Source organism: Apis laboriosa, unplaced genomic scaffold, assembly GCF_014066325.1.
Source record: "Apis laboriosa isolate Shangri-la unplaced genomic scaffold, ASM1406632v1 scaffold13_cov153, whole genome shotgun sequence".
Taxonomy (NCBI): domain Eukaryota; kingdom Metazoa; phylum Arthropoda; class Insecta; order Hymenoptera; family Apidae; genus Apis; species Apis laboriosa.
In genome coordinates, this window is record NW_025221370.1 from 3,989,476 (window position 1) to 4,006,807 (window position 17,332).

The 17,332-nt window shown below is 38.8% G+C and overlaps 1 protein-coding gene across 8 annotated transcripts in view; it reads left to right on the plus strand.

Annotated features, from left to right (window-relative positions):
• Nucleotides 1–17,332, plus strand: part of LOC122720926 — a 271,751-nt gene that overhangs the window by 118,606 nt on the left and 135,813 nt on the right. For all 8 annotated transcript variants that reach the window (XR_006347832.1, XR_006347833.1, XM_043948027.1 and 5 more), the window contains one exon: nt 153–375. Coding sequence is in view for 6 of the 8 variants with exons in the window: in XM_043948027.1 (XP_043803962.1) it covers nt 153–375 (223 nt within the window). In the remaining 2 variants the exon portion in view is untranslated. The remainder of the gene's footprint in view (nt 1–152; nt 376–17,332) is intronic.

The window sequence follows — 17,332 nt, forward strand, 5'->3', positions numbered from 1 at the left end:
TTGTTTTTTCTCTCTAAATAAAAAGCTTCTCTAAACTTTTCATTAATAGAAAATTCTAAGAATCATCCTCGTTGGAGGATTCGAGACTCGAGACTCCATCTGTAATTCCAACCCTCGTAACGATAATAATGCATCCTTACCGACTGTTCCAGACAAATCCACCCCTTGTACGGGGAGAAAGCCGGGCTCCTGGGCTACTGCGACCCGCTCGGTAACGCAGAGAATTTTCCACCCGCCCCTAACATCGTGGTCGAGGGTGGCAGAATCGAGTTCGTCCGCCCCTCGCAGGATGGCACCACGACACCCCGTAGGAACACCATGTCCCGTGGCTCGCAGACCTTCAACGACGAGCCCGAGAAGTCTGACCCAGCGAAGGTAAGTCGATTCCTCTCATTTTTTTTTTTTTTTCCCCCATCGGTCGCTCAACTTGCACGCTCACCTGTTTGCTTAGACCGAGTATTTACACGACTCGGCTTGTGCTCGAGTGAATTACAGGGAGAGCGGGTTCGTAGTTGGTAAAACCACCACTGTATTTAACCCTTTTTTTTTTTTTTTGGGCAAACGAAAGAAAGACGAGGGAATCTCGGTTGGATAAATAGAAACCGGTCGAGCCACGGTTCGGGTTCGGTTCCGCGCGTGTAACGTGTTAAATCCTCCGCTCGAAATAAATGGAGGATTGTTTGAGGGACTTTTGTCGCTTCGATTATTCGAGAACGAATATTTTAAGAGTTTCGAGAAAGGTGAAACGTTTCTTTGGAGATACCTTTTTTCTTTTATATTATTCTTCGATTTTTCACTACAAAAGTTTTAAGATATAATTGGGGAGTTGGGGAAATAGAAGTAGAACTTCATCTTTTTAGGAATGTGACTAATTAGATTATCGTACTCGTTCTTTTTCACGCGATCACAGCAGTTCTAAGATTTCAATAATTCTTGTATATTTAGAATGTTATTAGATACAAGAAGAATTATTTATTGAATCTAATTTATATGAATCTAGGAGAGGAATTATATATTTAGATATCGTAAAAGTAATTAGGTTAGTTGTTATTAAATTATTCTTACAAAGAGTATGTAGTTAAAATATGCAAATACGTGGCAAATATAACAATATTACCTTTGGTAATTCCAATGATTCGTTTAACTGTTAAAGTCCATTAAGCTATGCCGCGCGACGAAAGGGTTGAACTCTAGTTGTAATCTTTAATTGACGCGTCGTGTCGACGTTTCTTCAATGGAACGCCGTATTTGACAAATCGTATTTCTTCGACCCACTCGACCGTGAATTCGGTTAACCGCGTTTTTCACAGGGTTGAAATGTACGCTGATTTTTGTCCCGACTCCCTTAAACCCTTCGTGTTGTATTCATTAGACGCAACGTATATAACGAAATAACTCGTAGCTCGTTAACCGTTCAATTCAAATATTTCCCGTCTTTATTTATTTTTCTAAATGACAACGCGCGATAATTATAAATATTTGCGCGTTGTGCACGTTGGAACGAGGCATGTTCATTAAATTCCCGATTTTTCTTTTCTTTTCCTTTGATTCCTTTTGATGAAAAATTTTCATGTAGAAATATAAACTGTCTTTTCATATATTTTTTTTTTCTCTCTCTCGTTTACGATTTACAAAACACATTCGCGCCAAAAGTCGAAAAGAGTTTCGCGTGTCGGATATTGACTTTCGATGGTACAAAAAAAAAAAAAAGGAAAAAAAGAAAAAACAATCGTAAAATCGTAAAAACGAAACCCAAAACGCGGTTGCGCATGTTAATGGCAACATTCGTATTGAAAAACGCAAATATTGAAAAACTCTTTGGCGTTTTTTATTTTCGGAATCCATGACAATACTCGCGTCACTAAGTAAGCTTTTTTGCGTAATTTTAGGATTTAATCGCTTTAAGGGACGGTTCGTTAGAAGTAAGAGAATTCGTTAGAGAAAGTTTTCAATTCAAAATGGGCGATTTTCCGCGCAATTTAAACCCTAAAAATCGCATCGAAATTCCATTTAATCAACGATTAGTCTCTCCAACTGTCTACTTCATTGGCAAAGTAGTCACGTTTAATCGAATGATCTCGGAATCGCGGATTCGAAATTTTCACCCCTTATTTTCTCGAGCGTCTCTCGGAAAAGTTGGCGCAGATTCCTGTCGAACCCTTTAACCCTTCATGTTGTATTCATTAGACGTAATTGATTTTCTCGATAGAGGGTGTAGAGGGATTTCCATATTAAATTGGAGCGAGCGACAGGCCGCTGCTCGCGTCGATACGCGACGATTATTCCCAAATTAACGACGTTTCGCGGCGTGTCGCGTTTTCGTCGCCGGTAATTCTAACGACTTAACCCTTTGTCCGCGCCCGCTCCTTCGTTTCACGCCGTTTAGGGCCAATTCTGGCCCCAAAATAAAACCGTATTCGCGAATTCGTTTCGTGGTACCACCAGTCTTCTCTCTCTTGTGTTTCGAGCTGATCAATTGAGTCTTTGAACATAGTCCGTGAAATAATCGTTAGTTGCATTAATATTGAAATCGATGTAAGTTTATGACGAAGGACGAAACGTGTAAAATTTGGATCAATTGAGCCTTTGAACACCGTAAAATAATCGTTAGTTGCATTAATATTGAAATCGATGTAAGTTTATGGCGAAGGATGAAACGTGTAAAATTTGGATCAATTGAGCCTTTGAACACCGTGAAATAATCGTTAGTTGCATTAATATTGAAATCGATGTAAGTTTATGGCGAAGGACGAAACGTGTAAAATTTGGATCAATTGAGCCTTTGAACACCATGAAATAATCGTTAGTTGCATTAATATTGAAATCGATGTAAGTTTATGGCGAAGGATGAAACGTGTAAAATTTGGATCTGAAGGATTGGAATTTGATGGTTCGAAATAGCGGAGGGATTCGGGTGTAATCTTTATTGTATACATTCAATTGACGCGTAAATATTTAATTAACGATAAATTCTGGACTTTGTTCTAGGATGTTAGATTTTTAAAGCGATGAAACAGTTGCGGACGATTCGATACAATAACAGGTAGCCTAATGCAGTAATTTAGAATCGAAACACTGTTCGCCATTTATCCACTCCCATTTTCCATACCTCGTGATATAAAACTTGATAGATGCGATCCCAGTCACCCAGAAACAATTCGCAACGCGTAGACACTTCTTTGCGATATTGATTCGCGTTAGGTAATGCGGAAAAACGGGTTTAGATACGGTTGAAAGTGTGATTAAATACCCTTTCCATGCTCGTTCGATCTTTAGAGGTAGCCTCGGCTGCCTATCACTGAACTGTATTACACGTATTAAACTTGTTCCTGTGTGATCATTTGCATACGATTAATCAACCATCTTTACCCTCCGTAAACTTTTAAACGGGCGAAGGAGAAGAATCGCGTTAACTTTGGAAATTTCCAAATTTTATTATTTTATTATTGGCAAGGATGAAGAAATTAGGGGAGGAACCTGGAACGCATTAGGCGAGTGATATCATTCCTCCTCCCTTTCTCTCATTGACAAAGAACGCGCAATTTCGTTTGATGCCAATAACGAGGGTGGCTCTTAATTAAGAGGGTGGTGGGACGAAAAATTTAATTTCGGCATGTTTAGAGGCGTCCAACAGCGTTTATATTAAGTTCCACCTATGATCGTGTTTTAAAACGACCCTCATTTTTTTCCCCGACGATTATACGTGCTATTACTTCATGATTGCCGTTCAATTTGAATTAAATTTACGCACGAATGCGTAATTAATTTGATTCTTAGGGTGATTCTAATACTTAATTGAAATATCAAATATTTTAATTTATCTTAAAATATATTCTTAGACACAAATGAATCGTCCTGCTCGATTCATTAGAGAAAAAATCGTTTCTTTGATCGCGATAACGAATCGGTTCTCGAATGATAAAATTCCGAGAAGAAAAAAGCGGAAATGAGACGCGGCGACGTTCTCGTACGATATTTCTGTTCGTTTTCGCGATGGAAACCGAGTGCATCTCGGCGGTGAGATTAAGAGATTTTTTTTTTTTTTTTTTTTACGCGGTTCCCTCCGGTATCCTGAATTATATTCGAAGGTTTTTTTTTCCACGGGCCGGGCGAATTAATTTTAATTACGGGCGGCCCAGTGTAGGGATAAAAGAGTAATAAAATATAGGAATAAAATAGCGAAATTCGTGTATATTTTCGGTTTACTTTTATATTATGTTTCGTAATTACCGTCCTTAATCCGAGTTCCGACGAATTCTCGCGAAGATGAGCGAGATTATATACCGAATAATCCCATTGCATTGCATTAATCGTCGAGCTTTATTTTAAATATTTTCTCTCGGAATTAATCGCGTACGGTGGTGTATATTATTATGTATCATGTAAGATTTTCGATCACTCGATCTTTTTTTTAGAAATTGGCAATCTTTCGATACTCGAGATTTAGGAATCTTACAATTTTACTGAAACTAACAAATTTGTAACAAATGAATAACGAATAATTAGACGCACGCGCGAATTCGTCGTAAAAGAGAAGGAAAAGGAACGCGAATTTAAAGTTGCAAATAACAAGGTTTAAAACAAGGAATGAATAATTCGAGCGTATACCTTTAAATGCTTATCGAGCAGTGTTCGTCGTCGGTTAGATTCGTGCGTCCGTTACGAATAATAATTAATCGCGGCAGGAGAGTTGATTAAGGCCCTATTCATCGAGTGGGAACGTTATAAATCACGGGGACAGTGGTTAGATTGTTCGTACGCGGCCGCCGCGACACGTTCCTTAGTTGCGCAAGTGAAATTTCGCGGCGTATATAGCCCATTGTCGAACGAACAGCTGTTACAACTTTTCGACTCTATGCAAATTCGAGAAGATGGGCCACTGTCGGTAATTCACACGCAAAGGATATACGTAGAATTGTTATAATTTAATAAGATAATTTAACGGTATCTTTTATATCTGGAAAATATTCTTTTAGTTATAATGTATATCATAAAGTTAAGAATTTGTTCTTTTAAAAAATTTTCAAACTTGTTGTACGTCGATAAATATTCGGCATATTTTTTTCCAAGCTTAGAATTTTGTTACCCAAAAATTACCAAAAAATTGAACAATGTGTTGAATGAATTCTACCCTCGTTTAAATTTGTTACATGACTAAATTCTAAAATCTCTCGTTAAAAAATTTATTCACACGTGTTTCTCTTCCGCCTGTTTCGTATAAATGGAATTCTATCGTATGAGACGAAAATTTAATAGAATTCAAAAGAATAATATTTCATATGCGTAAAACAATTCTCCCTTGTACGATAAATATTCGATATATATCCAATGAAGAAATAACGCACGGTTACGGGAGAAGGGAAGAGAGAAATTATTACATTAATAGAAGAGTTTAATTTCCTAAATGCAGCTTTCCAGCTCGCGGAGCAGAGATTACCATTTTTCGCGAAAACATTTTCTGAAAATTAAATAAACTGGAACGGGTCGTAACGTAAATATTGGAAGGAAAAAAAAAAAAACAGGCAAGAGGGAGAGGTTCACAATAACGATAAAATCTTTTACCCGTGGAAAGGATAAAAAAAAATTGACATTTTCGTATCTAAATTTCGAATCCGAATGGGGCAAAGGAGAATCGAGCTTAAAGATGACGAGAAAGATTTTTAACAGCCCTTCCTCTAATTTATGCTAATTTTCGTCTCGAAACTTTTTGCGCCGCACGATTTAATTAGTTCCGCTCTTTGATCGCGTTTAATTAACATATTCTTTCAAAGTGTATGGATGAAAGTGTGATAGACGTGAAATTTTCGACGCGTCTTTATCGTTTCGTTTATCTAAATTTTTTCTCCTTTGGAGGAATATAATATTCCATTATCATATTCATAACGATAGATTTTTCTTTTTCTTTTTATGAAAAAAATTTAACTAGTTTGTTAATCGAAGAAGGATCTGGTTCGATGTGGACCGCGTGTGAAAATTTTTGAGCTCACTTTACCATCCATTTAAATCTTATCGTAAAACTCGAGTGGGATTGAGTGAGTCATAAAATGGTTATTATTTTTCGGGGGAAAAATAATAAAGCGAAAAAAGTATCTCAAGATTGAAAACGCTCTCGTCGATCTGAATACGCTCTTTATCGAAGTTTAATATTTATTAATAATCCAATGATCCAAAAATATGGAAAATATTCGGTCACATAATTTCGCGTTTAATCTTTCATATATATATTTCTCGCATTTAAAATGTCGAATTGAACAGTGATTTCTCTTTCTTGGGGAGGATAGCTTGTTCCATCCTGTTTTCCCGTTACTCGAAAAGTTCGAGAAAGTTGCAAACATGGACGTTGAAACGAAATTAACGGGATATCCGGGATAATTAGATGGGATCGATTCGAGAGGATCCGGGATGAAATTGGCGCGATCGAGGTAGAAAAGTTTTCCCAACCACTCAAGATGTTTCGTTCTCTTGTTCCCTCTCCCGATGGAAAAGAAACGGACGCGACTGATTGCCGTTGCAACTTTTCTTCGCCATCTTTGTTTCCTTGATGGCGTTAACGAGAAAAATGCGCCAAGGTAAAATACACGTAACACCGTTCTCTGAAACGGTGCGATGAAGGTGTGACGTGACTTTTATCCGGTTCCTTTAGTAAAAGGTGTGGAAGAAACGAGAAAGGTAGCGAGGAATCAAAGAGAATCTTTAAGAGTTCCGTCGAAGTCGTTGAAGAGGAACGCCTCGAATCTCGTCTCTTTTCTTTTCGTTCGTTTGTGACGATCCATTGCGCGAAATAATTGTTGTCACGTTTCCAGGGGAAGAATTCATATTTCCAAGTATCTTCGATAGGGATTGCTTTCTTCGAATTCTTGGAAAACGAAAAATTTGAAATATAAAAAGATATATTCGGTTGTTCGAATTCTACGGAAGACGGGAAATCACAGCGACATTTTTCTTTTTATTATTCGATAAGTTTTTTTTAAAAAAAAAAAAAAAAGAATATTAAGTTTTGGCGATGCAAAATGTTTCAAGTAACACTTTTTGGGGACAAATTTTCACCCTCATAGAGATATTCGAATCCCACTATCCCTGATAGCACGATATCTAGCGTGACGTTGACCTTAACGGTGGGTTATCTCCAGGATCATTAATCGAAGGGATTTTCTACCGACTCATCCGTCGTTATCGCGAGAGATATAAGATTTTAAAAGGCCCGGAGGAGGCACGAAAAGAGAGAGCACAAGGACTTAAGTGCCCACATAAAGATGTATCACGAATCGTTATTTGCTGTATATTTCCCATTTCTTTTTCTTTTTTTTTCCTTGCTTCTTCTTTCCACTTTCACTCGAATTGAATTTATTCCAATTATTAAATTATGTCTTCATCTTGGCAATACTTTCCAAATCTTATCAATTGATCATTCCTAATATTTTTATATTAGGCCGAAAGAAATACAAAAGAATATTATTCCTTTTATATCTCGATGCATTTCTAGCTATATATATATATTGAATAGAGAGATTAACAATACGGTGGAAATTGGACGAAAGGAAGGGCGTAACCCTCGGAAATTTTGACGAATTTTCTTCGCATGATGGACACTCTCTATTGTATCTTTTATATTGGAGAGAGCGTAGCTTGAACGACGGGCGTAATAATCGCTGTCGATGCGATTGCATCCCCGTGTCAAAGGTCCATTGACTAACTGTAATTGTCTACTTGGACGTCTACTCGACGCGACGAGGGATATTGTATCGTCGGAGTTATCGTTTTTCTTATAAATCGTTCGTAATTTGGGAATAACTCGATCGACGAGTTTTATGAAAAATTTTTCGAGCGAAAATAAATAATCTTTTTTTCCGCTCTTAGAACATAGATTTTCCGAACAATTGAGAAAACAATGAGGGAATAATATTTGAAGTCGAACGAAGAACGTGTTTAATCGAAACATTTCGACGTATCTCGAAATAAAAAGAAAATCTTAAGAGAAATTTCTAAATCTTAAAATCTAAATCAAGTTGAATGAGAAATTCGAATCGTCACGATCGTACGCTCGTTCATCGAAGAGATCGGTCTTGGAGGCCTCGCGGTCTCTCCATATGAATGGCAAGCGAATTTATGAATGAGGCAGGTACGCGTACTCGCTAATTAGAAGCCCCTCAAGGTTCGGAACACGGTCAGCCGAGAGGAGAAAGTTCTTCAAAGTCTAGAGTCCCATTGTTATTGCAATTAGCCGGTTTCTCGTCGGCCGGTTTCCTTTAATACCGTCTAACGATGTTTTTCGCGACGATATTGTGCCGCGAGGACCGTCGCCTTTGTCCCGTTAAGCACCGCAAGGTTAATTAACAGACCCGGGACGAAAAACAATCGCGAATTGTTTCTTCGTAGGCAGTTTGAAGGATTCATCCGTTTGAAGAATAATTTCTTAAATGCCGTGGAATAAAATCTCTCATTGTGTAATAGGTGTACGGTGTAGTAGTAGTTACAGAAACTTGTTTGTCGAGGAAGACTCGAGATGTAAAAGGAAATTAAGGTACAAAGGTCGATTATTTGAATTTCTGGAGAAAGAGAGAGATTATATAAATTTGAAAGGATTTTTGTTTCGATCTTCAGAGCAATTCTAGTAATAGTTTCGATTTACTAATTTATTAATTCGTCATATTTTATTACTTTCGAATTATTATCGAACTTTTTAAACAAAATTCAACGATACAGTAGGAGGCCATTTTGAAGGCGAAATCAAAAGCGAAAACATCGTTATAATCGAAGCAACTATCGTTTTGGAAGATAATCGTTCCCACTGTGTATATATCTTCTTTTCCATCCGCGCAGAACTCTGCGTGGAAGTATCATAGAGGGTGAAAAATTGGCGAAACGTGGCGGTATTCGTGGAATTCCCAGTGGGAGGAAAAAAAAAAAAAATCCTGGAAATCTCACGGCTCAGGGGTTCGCAACGAAAGCACACCACCCTTCTAAGGCACACTTTCGAATAACCTCTTTGATGTTCCCTTGGTCTTTGATCTTCTCGAGAAAAATAGTTTGGCGGATTAAACTGCGAATTATCGACCGACTCCATAATGGCCTCTTAATTAAGGATTTGTGATAACTCGTGATTAAACCCTCGCATACGTTAGGCGTTAATTAATGAATATAATACGATTGCTCGTGGGAAAAACTTGGCAAATCTGTTCCCTTGGACCGGTGGATTTTAATTGATCGAAGGATCAACCGTGTTATTTGTCGTTAATTGGATATAATTACACCTCGGAGATGAAAGCATATTTAGTTTTTTTTCGAATCGATAAAAATTATCGTTGGATGATAATTGTCCCGAGAAATGATATAAAATCAAGGATTAATATTCATTGTATCAAATCCAAATTATTATCGTATTCGATTGAATTACAATCGGTAGTTAATTAATTATTTATAAAGAAATGGGGTGTACTAAAAATTAACTAGGGATTAAAATGTGTTCAATTTTATTTCTACTTGATATTCATTGGCCAGAGTAGTAAAAACAAAGGAAAATCTAATTTCCCTCGACGCTATCTCATTTCCGTTCTCCTTGAACCTAACAGGAAGTCGGACCGCAATTTCCACCCAATACACGTAACATCCGTTTGCGCATATCACTTCCACACTATGCTCTATTTAACGATAAAAATACCGTTAATAAATCATTCTTTCGAAACCGCCACTGATTATGATTATGATATAGGCAAATCTATTTAAATCGATCCTTTCTTCTTCAAACTTTTTCGATTCGAACTTCGAAGGAGAAATATTTTTTCTCGCGAAATAACAGCGTTTCATCGACGCGGTTAACTCGAAACTCGCTACCTGAAACCCGTGAAACGTTATCTCGTGACTACGACACTTGGTATTCTCGGTTATCTCTCGTCCCATTATCTAAGAGTGGCTATTTTGCAAACGAAAGGCGCACCTGATAGAATCGAACCAACGCGTTCCACTTCCAACGAAGCCAACGTTGCTCCATTTTTTTCCAAGGCGAAGAAATTAAACCACTTTTGCTTTTTTATCTCTTGAGATCGTATCGCTCGCTGCCTTTTAATTGGGTTTTAATGCTGGCAACTCGCTGGGATTTCTTTATTTCTTTATCGATTGTGTATACGTGGTTGCTGCGAATTCAGGAGGGAGGAGAGTGGTAGAGGTAATTATGCAGAGAATTATTTGCGCGGAGGGTTGTGTGTAGGAGAATCGGAGCACGTTTTGTGAATTCTAAATAGAAGCTTAAATATATTGAATTCTGCGAGGTTGGTGGAATTATCCCTTAGGTTATGATATTGGGAACGTCTTCGGAATGAACGAGTTTCATATATTTTATATTTTTGTTTCCCATCCTCGTGATGAACTTTTCTCATTTCTGGAAATATTCGAGTTTCGATCGAATCTCATCTTCTTGATACGTCATTGAATATTTTCCAAAGGAGTCAATTTGTATCTCTGAACGAAATTTTTTTCCCCGAAAAGAAGTAGAGGGATCCATCCATTTTGGAAAGATGAATTCCAGCACAAAGTTTCGCCTCTCGTTTCGAATGCACGTCACGATGATCAACACCGTGATTTAACCATTTATTAGCGAAATTACGTTTGCCGTGGAACGCGTATTCCACCCTCGTGCCTATCGTTTTCGACAAACAACCGATTTGGTCGGATGCCGAGTCCTTTGAAGTCCGCCACTCACGGCCATCTCCGCCATATTTCACGTGGAAAACGATACGAGCCTCGATTTCCCCGTGTGCCCTGCATACGTACGCCATCGCTCCAATTATTGGACTCGATATAATTAAATTTAGGAGGAGGCCCTGCTCCGTGCTCCTCCTCTGCGCGCTAATTATTCCTTGTATTCCAGTTTTTCCAATCGTTTGGCGTGGAGAATATTTTCGTCCTGTAGAAAATCTTTTTTCCTTTTTCTGTTGATCGCTAGTTTGCCTTTTCCGTTTTATTTCTTCTCCTTTTTTACTTCTTGCTTCCTCGAGAGATAAAGGGTAACGGTTGAAAACGAGGCATTGGGATCGGAGAGTTATCATGTTGGATGTTTTCGAGATTTTTAATTAATTAAAATTACACGGGTTTCGTTGCGTTTTATAAAAATTGTGATTCGATTTCAAAATCGATCGTCTTAAACGAGGCAGCTCAAGTGCTCGTTTCGATGCGATTCGATGCAAATTCGAACGTGAAACACGGCGGGAGGGTGAGCCAATGTATTCTCGTTCCCCCCGCGGCGTTGCTAGCGACAGGAATAGTGATAGAACGACGAGTAATTAGGCTAATCAATCGAATCGCATGGGCAGGGTACACGTGTACGATACGTCCCTATCATGACGTGAATTCATGACCATCGGCACTTCAAAGGATCCGATCGTATTTCTATTTATATCGCAAAATCTTTCAATTTTTTTTTTTTTTTTTTAGGAAAATGTGTCTTCGAAATCGATCGTCTTAAATTCTACTTTCAAATATATATTCTCATCTTCGCTTAATTAATAAAAATTTCTTTGTTTCGTTACTCGAGAGCTAAATTAATATTATTTCAAAATTTACTTTTTGTTATGTCGATAATTTTTTCGAAAATTGGATCGACTGGATTCTACGAATTATTTTTCCATCTTAGCAAATCTCTTAGCAAATTCGATTCGATCCGACCTGGTTGTTGGAAGCTTTTTAATCGCGGCATCGGACCGGATTCGTTCGAATTAATCGAGAAAATTTATGGACACCGGTCCACAGAACAGGTTGCTGCATTAACTCGGAACGAGACTGCGCGCGGATAAATTTTCCTTTCGAGAGACATTCACGACTGTTCCGTCGCGGTAACTTCATTACGAATCTCTCTCTTTCCCGTGTCATCGAGCTGGAACGTATAAATAAACCGACGCGAATCGATAAAGTGTCGTTTCGATCTTTATAAACTTTCCTCGATCTGTTGTGCGTTAAGTTATATAATAATTCTTGGATCAACGATGATCGATCTTCGAAAAAAAAAAAAAGAAATTCTTACGAATCAATTTAATAATCCCTTTTACTATCTCAAAGCTATAAAACGAAGTAAAATTCCTAACAAATTTCCTTGAAATTTACGATCCTTTCATTTTCAAAATTTCAAGAATTTCGATCTCTCAAGCACACATTAGATCGTAATATCAAACGTGTCGTGTCAAAGAATCTTCGCGCTCTAAAATCTTCGTTCCAAGAGATCTATTCACATTTTTTTTTAATATATATACAGCGAGAGATAATTAGCTTGGCGAATACTTCCTGCTGCGACTTGATACAGGCTCGAGAGTCTATGGTGCATATGCAAGCCGATTGTACGAGAGCAATTGCCTCGGGTCGCACAGGTGGTTGGCTAATAATAGCTCGTGTGTACACGCGTGCGGGCATAATCTAGCGCAGTGGTGCACATATATATATATATATATATTTTTTTTTAATCGTTTAAACTGGTATATTCAAATTAAATCGTGTTTTAATACTCTGTTCGTCGAATGAATAATCTTCGCGTGAAACAATTAATATGTATTTATCATACGTTTAAAAGAAATTTTTCCGTAACGATCAGATTCACGAGATATATAAATAATTTTTATTCGTTCGAAAATACAATATTCTTATCTTTATCGATCGATTCGATCGTGAAATTCAGATTTAGTTTCGAAGGGAATCCAGTGTTCGCACGGGAGGAATAATTAATAACGATTAAAGCTCGTCTTTTATTCGGGGTATTAGAAAATGTAGTAAATGTAATTCGTATATATAATCGGACGATTTCTATCGTGTTCGAGATGGGTGTTAAGATTATACAGGCGTGAAACGACGAGCAATTTCCTTGAGCTACACTGGAAGCGATGATAATTTGCGTTGAAAACGGCGACGTATAAATTATTCTCGTTTACGTTTCGTGGACATTCCGCTCTCGTTTCGATGACTAGGAAGAAAGATGAGAAATATATAGAAGATAAAAAGTGGAACGACACGCACAAATTTTTGCCAATAAAAATTTGACGCGAGTCGAAGCGAAAGTGAAAATTAGAAAAAAAAAAAAAAAAGAGATTAATCAAGCGTTACTTTGAAATTACTTTGAAATTTCGTTTCGTAAATTATAAATTGTTGGAAAATAATAATAATAATAAAAGATCACGACAAGTTGCAAAACATCAGTTGTTTCATCATAAGTTGCGATAGTTTAAGCAGATGTATATAAGCCATATTATTGAGTCACGATCTAAAAGTTCTAGTTTCGATTCCGAAGACCGATCTATTTCTAAACACGAGTCCTGATTTCTCTATTCGACGCGTTCGCAGAAGACTATGTTCGTAATTAGGCTCGCCGGAATAGAGAGCCATTTTATCAATGTAGAAAGAATTAAAATTCCCTCGAAAAGAGGGAAAACGTACTCTATGCGTTCGATACGAAATATAATATTCAACTTGATAACTCGTCATCGAAATTCGTATGAACGGTGGTAAAATCTAGATTAACGCGAATGGGACTTGGAACTGTGATAACTTCGAATCGGGCGAATATTTACACGGAGCCGCGCCACGCGAAGCGGAGCGAGGAATTCCGAATTCCAGCCGAGTAAATTTCAGTCGAGAGAAGTTGCATTCGAATGTATCGATAATAATAGTTTCTCCGCGCCGCCAAGTTTGGAAACCGCGCGCGTTTGTTCCCGGAACTTTGCCCCACGTGCAAAGAAGAGGCGGGAGAGCGAGCGGAAAGGAGGACGATTCTCGCGCGCTGTACCCACCGATATCGATGCACGAAAGAGGGTCTGAAACCTCAAAGGGTCGACTAATTACTGGCGGGGCCGAGATTCTGGATATTAGTTGCAGCAAATTTCGAAATGGCCGCTCGAAAATATGGTTGCCCGAATGATGACTGGTAATTACTAATGGCCACGGTTGGCCAATTTCATAAACAGTCGGGAACAGTATTTCGTTTCGACATACGGTGATCGAGTTGGAGAGGGGGGGAAATACACGCGCGAATTTCGTAATTTTGGTTTCGAATTTCTAACAATCGGACAATTTAGATTTCTCTTATTTTTCTTATTATTCTTTCTCCCGGAAATTGAACGCGTGTAACGAGAGGGATTTATTCGGCGAGAAAATTTCGAAGATTCTTACAGAAGAATATTGCGAGTTTGGGATTGAAAGAAAAGAAAGAAATTTCCATTGAATTCTTCGCGCGAATTCTTCTCGCTCCAATACCATTGTATTACATTTATAAACGATACCTATCAAAATTCATAAAAGCTACACGTGTAACACTACCTACTTACATTACTCAAGCCGTGATAAGATAAAAGTCGATGATTACAACGTATGATTATCGTGAAGTATGACCGTGTTCAACATAGATGGTTGCAAGATCGATATGCCGAGTGTATGTAAAAATACACGTGGAAAGGTTGGAATCGGGTTGGAAAAAGGTTGGAAGGGTTAAACAATAGCGATCGATACGCATTATTATTATTACATATTATAAAAAGAAAGATATCCCGTAGTATCGTCTCGATTATAGGAGATATTGCGCGTGGGGTCACTCGCGTTATTTTCCCCGAGTATAGCCGAACGAAGATCAACGCGGCCAGAAACCTGTTACATGCGGTATTTAACACCTATTTTCCCCGTCGTTCTCGGCTTACCCGCCGCTGATCGTAATCGGGCGGCTCGTTTCGCGAAACACGACTCCTTTCCTCGATGGGGGAACGCTCGTTTTGTTCATTTCGTGGAAGGTATTGTGCGAGATTAGTCACCGAGTTTTCTGCATAGTAGACACAACTGCGCTCAGAAGCGGTGCACCGCGAGCAACGTTCCTAATTGATTTCGTAACACCGCTTTCGCCGATTCCAGATTATCCCGGTGTTTATATCGTTGCTCGGATATCGAACTTTTGCTAGTAACGCTAATGGTTATTCGATCGGTATCTCCCTCGTATCGATTTCTATCTCGTTGCATAAGGTATATACACGCTTGTATTGCGGAATACAGCTTCTCGGTCAATTTAACGCGTTTCGTGCGCGGAGAGAAGTAGAAAGAGGTTTGATCCTCTTCGAGGATGGAAATTTAGAGTTCGGTGTGAAGCGTTATATCGGAATCTTGAATTTTTCTTTACACGATGATCGGGAAATAATATGAGAAATAATATTTTTCGAGCGAGGAATTTTGGTTAGATTTGGTTAGATTTCTCAAATTTTACACCATCAAAAAATGTATCGCATAAAAATTCCAAATACGAATTAAATTGTTTATGATGAACTCACTCTAATTGTCCGTCCAACGAAGATTGGCATCTTTGACTCGAACTAGTCACATTTTCAATCGTAAAGCGAAGCACGCGAGAGCGTATGGCGTGAAAAAAGGGGGGCGAATGATAAATGAAATTGGCACAGTCCGAATTCCGGTGTTATTTTTCATTGTTACACACGTTTGTCGCGGAGAGTCGTCTAGCATCGGACGCACAGCGGCCAATATCATCTAGAGACCGGTGCTGGTTTCCGGCAACGTTAAACAGGAGGGAACCGTAATCATTGTTAATTAACATTTATGGAGACACGTACAAGCTCTCCAGACAATTTCGGCAGACGCGAGTCTTCATCATCGTGATGTATCGCAAAAGAGAACGAAAGGGGAAGAGTCATTATATTCTAATTGATGTTCTGGTCAACGAAATTTGAAGAATAATTGTCTGTCGTTCGTGAAATTTTATTACACGCGAGTAATCTCATTCTTTATCTGATAATATTATAGGATATTTTAGGTGATCGGATTCTCAAAAACTCTTTGTTAAACCGTTTTCTTTTCATCAAATTAACGAGAAGATTATAAAAATAGAAGAGAGAATCCTCCAAAAAATTTGGACAGAAATCGAGTCGATCAACTCTTTTGAAAAATTTAGATTAATACTTCAGAATGATTTCTTCTCTTAACTCAATTTTTAAATCAACTGCTGTGCACAAAGTATTTCGTCATACTTCATCATTTTATACAAAATGATACATAGATACGCTCACTTCTCGAAACATATTCGAGGAAAGTTGCACAATCTTTAGGAGCGCATAGTTCGACATCGGTTACCCTCGAACAGTTTCCATTCCAGTAAATTCAATTACTTAGATTAAACTCGGCTATCGAATAAGCGGGAGCGACACGTAGCGCAAGCCCCACGGAGAGAGATCGTCTTTGATGGTTCGCATATTAACGCGAGAGGGTAATGGGATCCACTCGGCCTAACAAATTCTTGAAAACAACGCGATACCTTTGATCTCGTGAGCGTTTAGAATGCAGATAATCTCTCGATGAGAGTGTATCAATAAGCTACCCCTGTAGAACAATAGCAAAGGCGAGAGGGCGGTTCGCGCCTCGTCCTGCGCTCGAAATCGGAGATCAAAGATCTCCTCCGGATCGGCCCTCGTCTCGTCCATGTTTTTCCCAACCCCCGTCCCCCTTTGCTCGCAACAAGCCGCGGTGTGTGCTTTCAGCCGGGCCACCGAATTTCCATAAATCAACCCCCCTCTCAACAACCACCTTCCTCTTCCATCCTTCTTCTCCATCCACCAGATCCCAAATTCGACGACAATTCGCTCATTTTCTCCTTCTCTCGCGAGAGAGAATTGTTTAATATCGTGGGATAAAATTGCTCGTTCAAGTTGGCTTGTATCTTTTTCGTTTATCTAGAATTTAATATTAATCCAAATTCAGAAGAATAATTATTGGTTATTGATTAATTGGATTTTAAAAAGTTTCTTGGAAAATTGTACAAATCGAGAGGTCGATGGGCCCGGATAAAAAGGGCTCAAATATACTCTTTTCCTTTCGAGAAAATCGTTTCACGATTCTTCCCTTTCCGTACAAGAACACAGGTGCACCACAGCCCTTCGAACGCGAACCTCGACCTTAAAACGCAAGTGCGAAAATTTCCAGTTCATTGCTTTGACAAACGCGTAGCCAGTCAATGACTCGTTGCTTAAAGGTTCTCGAGCAGACAGGAAGCATCGATCCTGTCTGCCGGGTGTACCGTACACCAGGAATCCCTGTACCATTACCTTCTCTCTCTCGCTCACCTCTCTCCTCGCCTCTCACCTTCTCTTTCTCCATTCGATACGCGTTTACGTTGGAAACCGGCTTTACGTCCCGACACCCTCTGCCAGAATTCATTAGCCTGCCCCTCCTTCATGCCGGCGAGCCGCTCTAAAAAAGACTCCAAAGAGATTTTAATTGGCTACTTGGACGTCCAGGAACGTGTGCAGGCGTCGCGGCGTCCGGGCGGCGTTTCGGCATCCATTCGACCTCGCAGAATGGGTTCTTTCGGCTC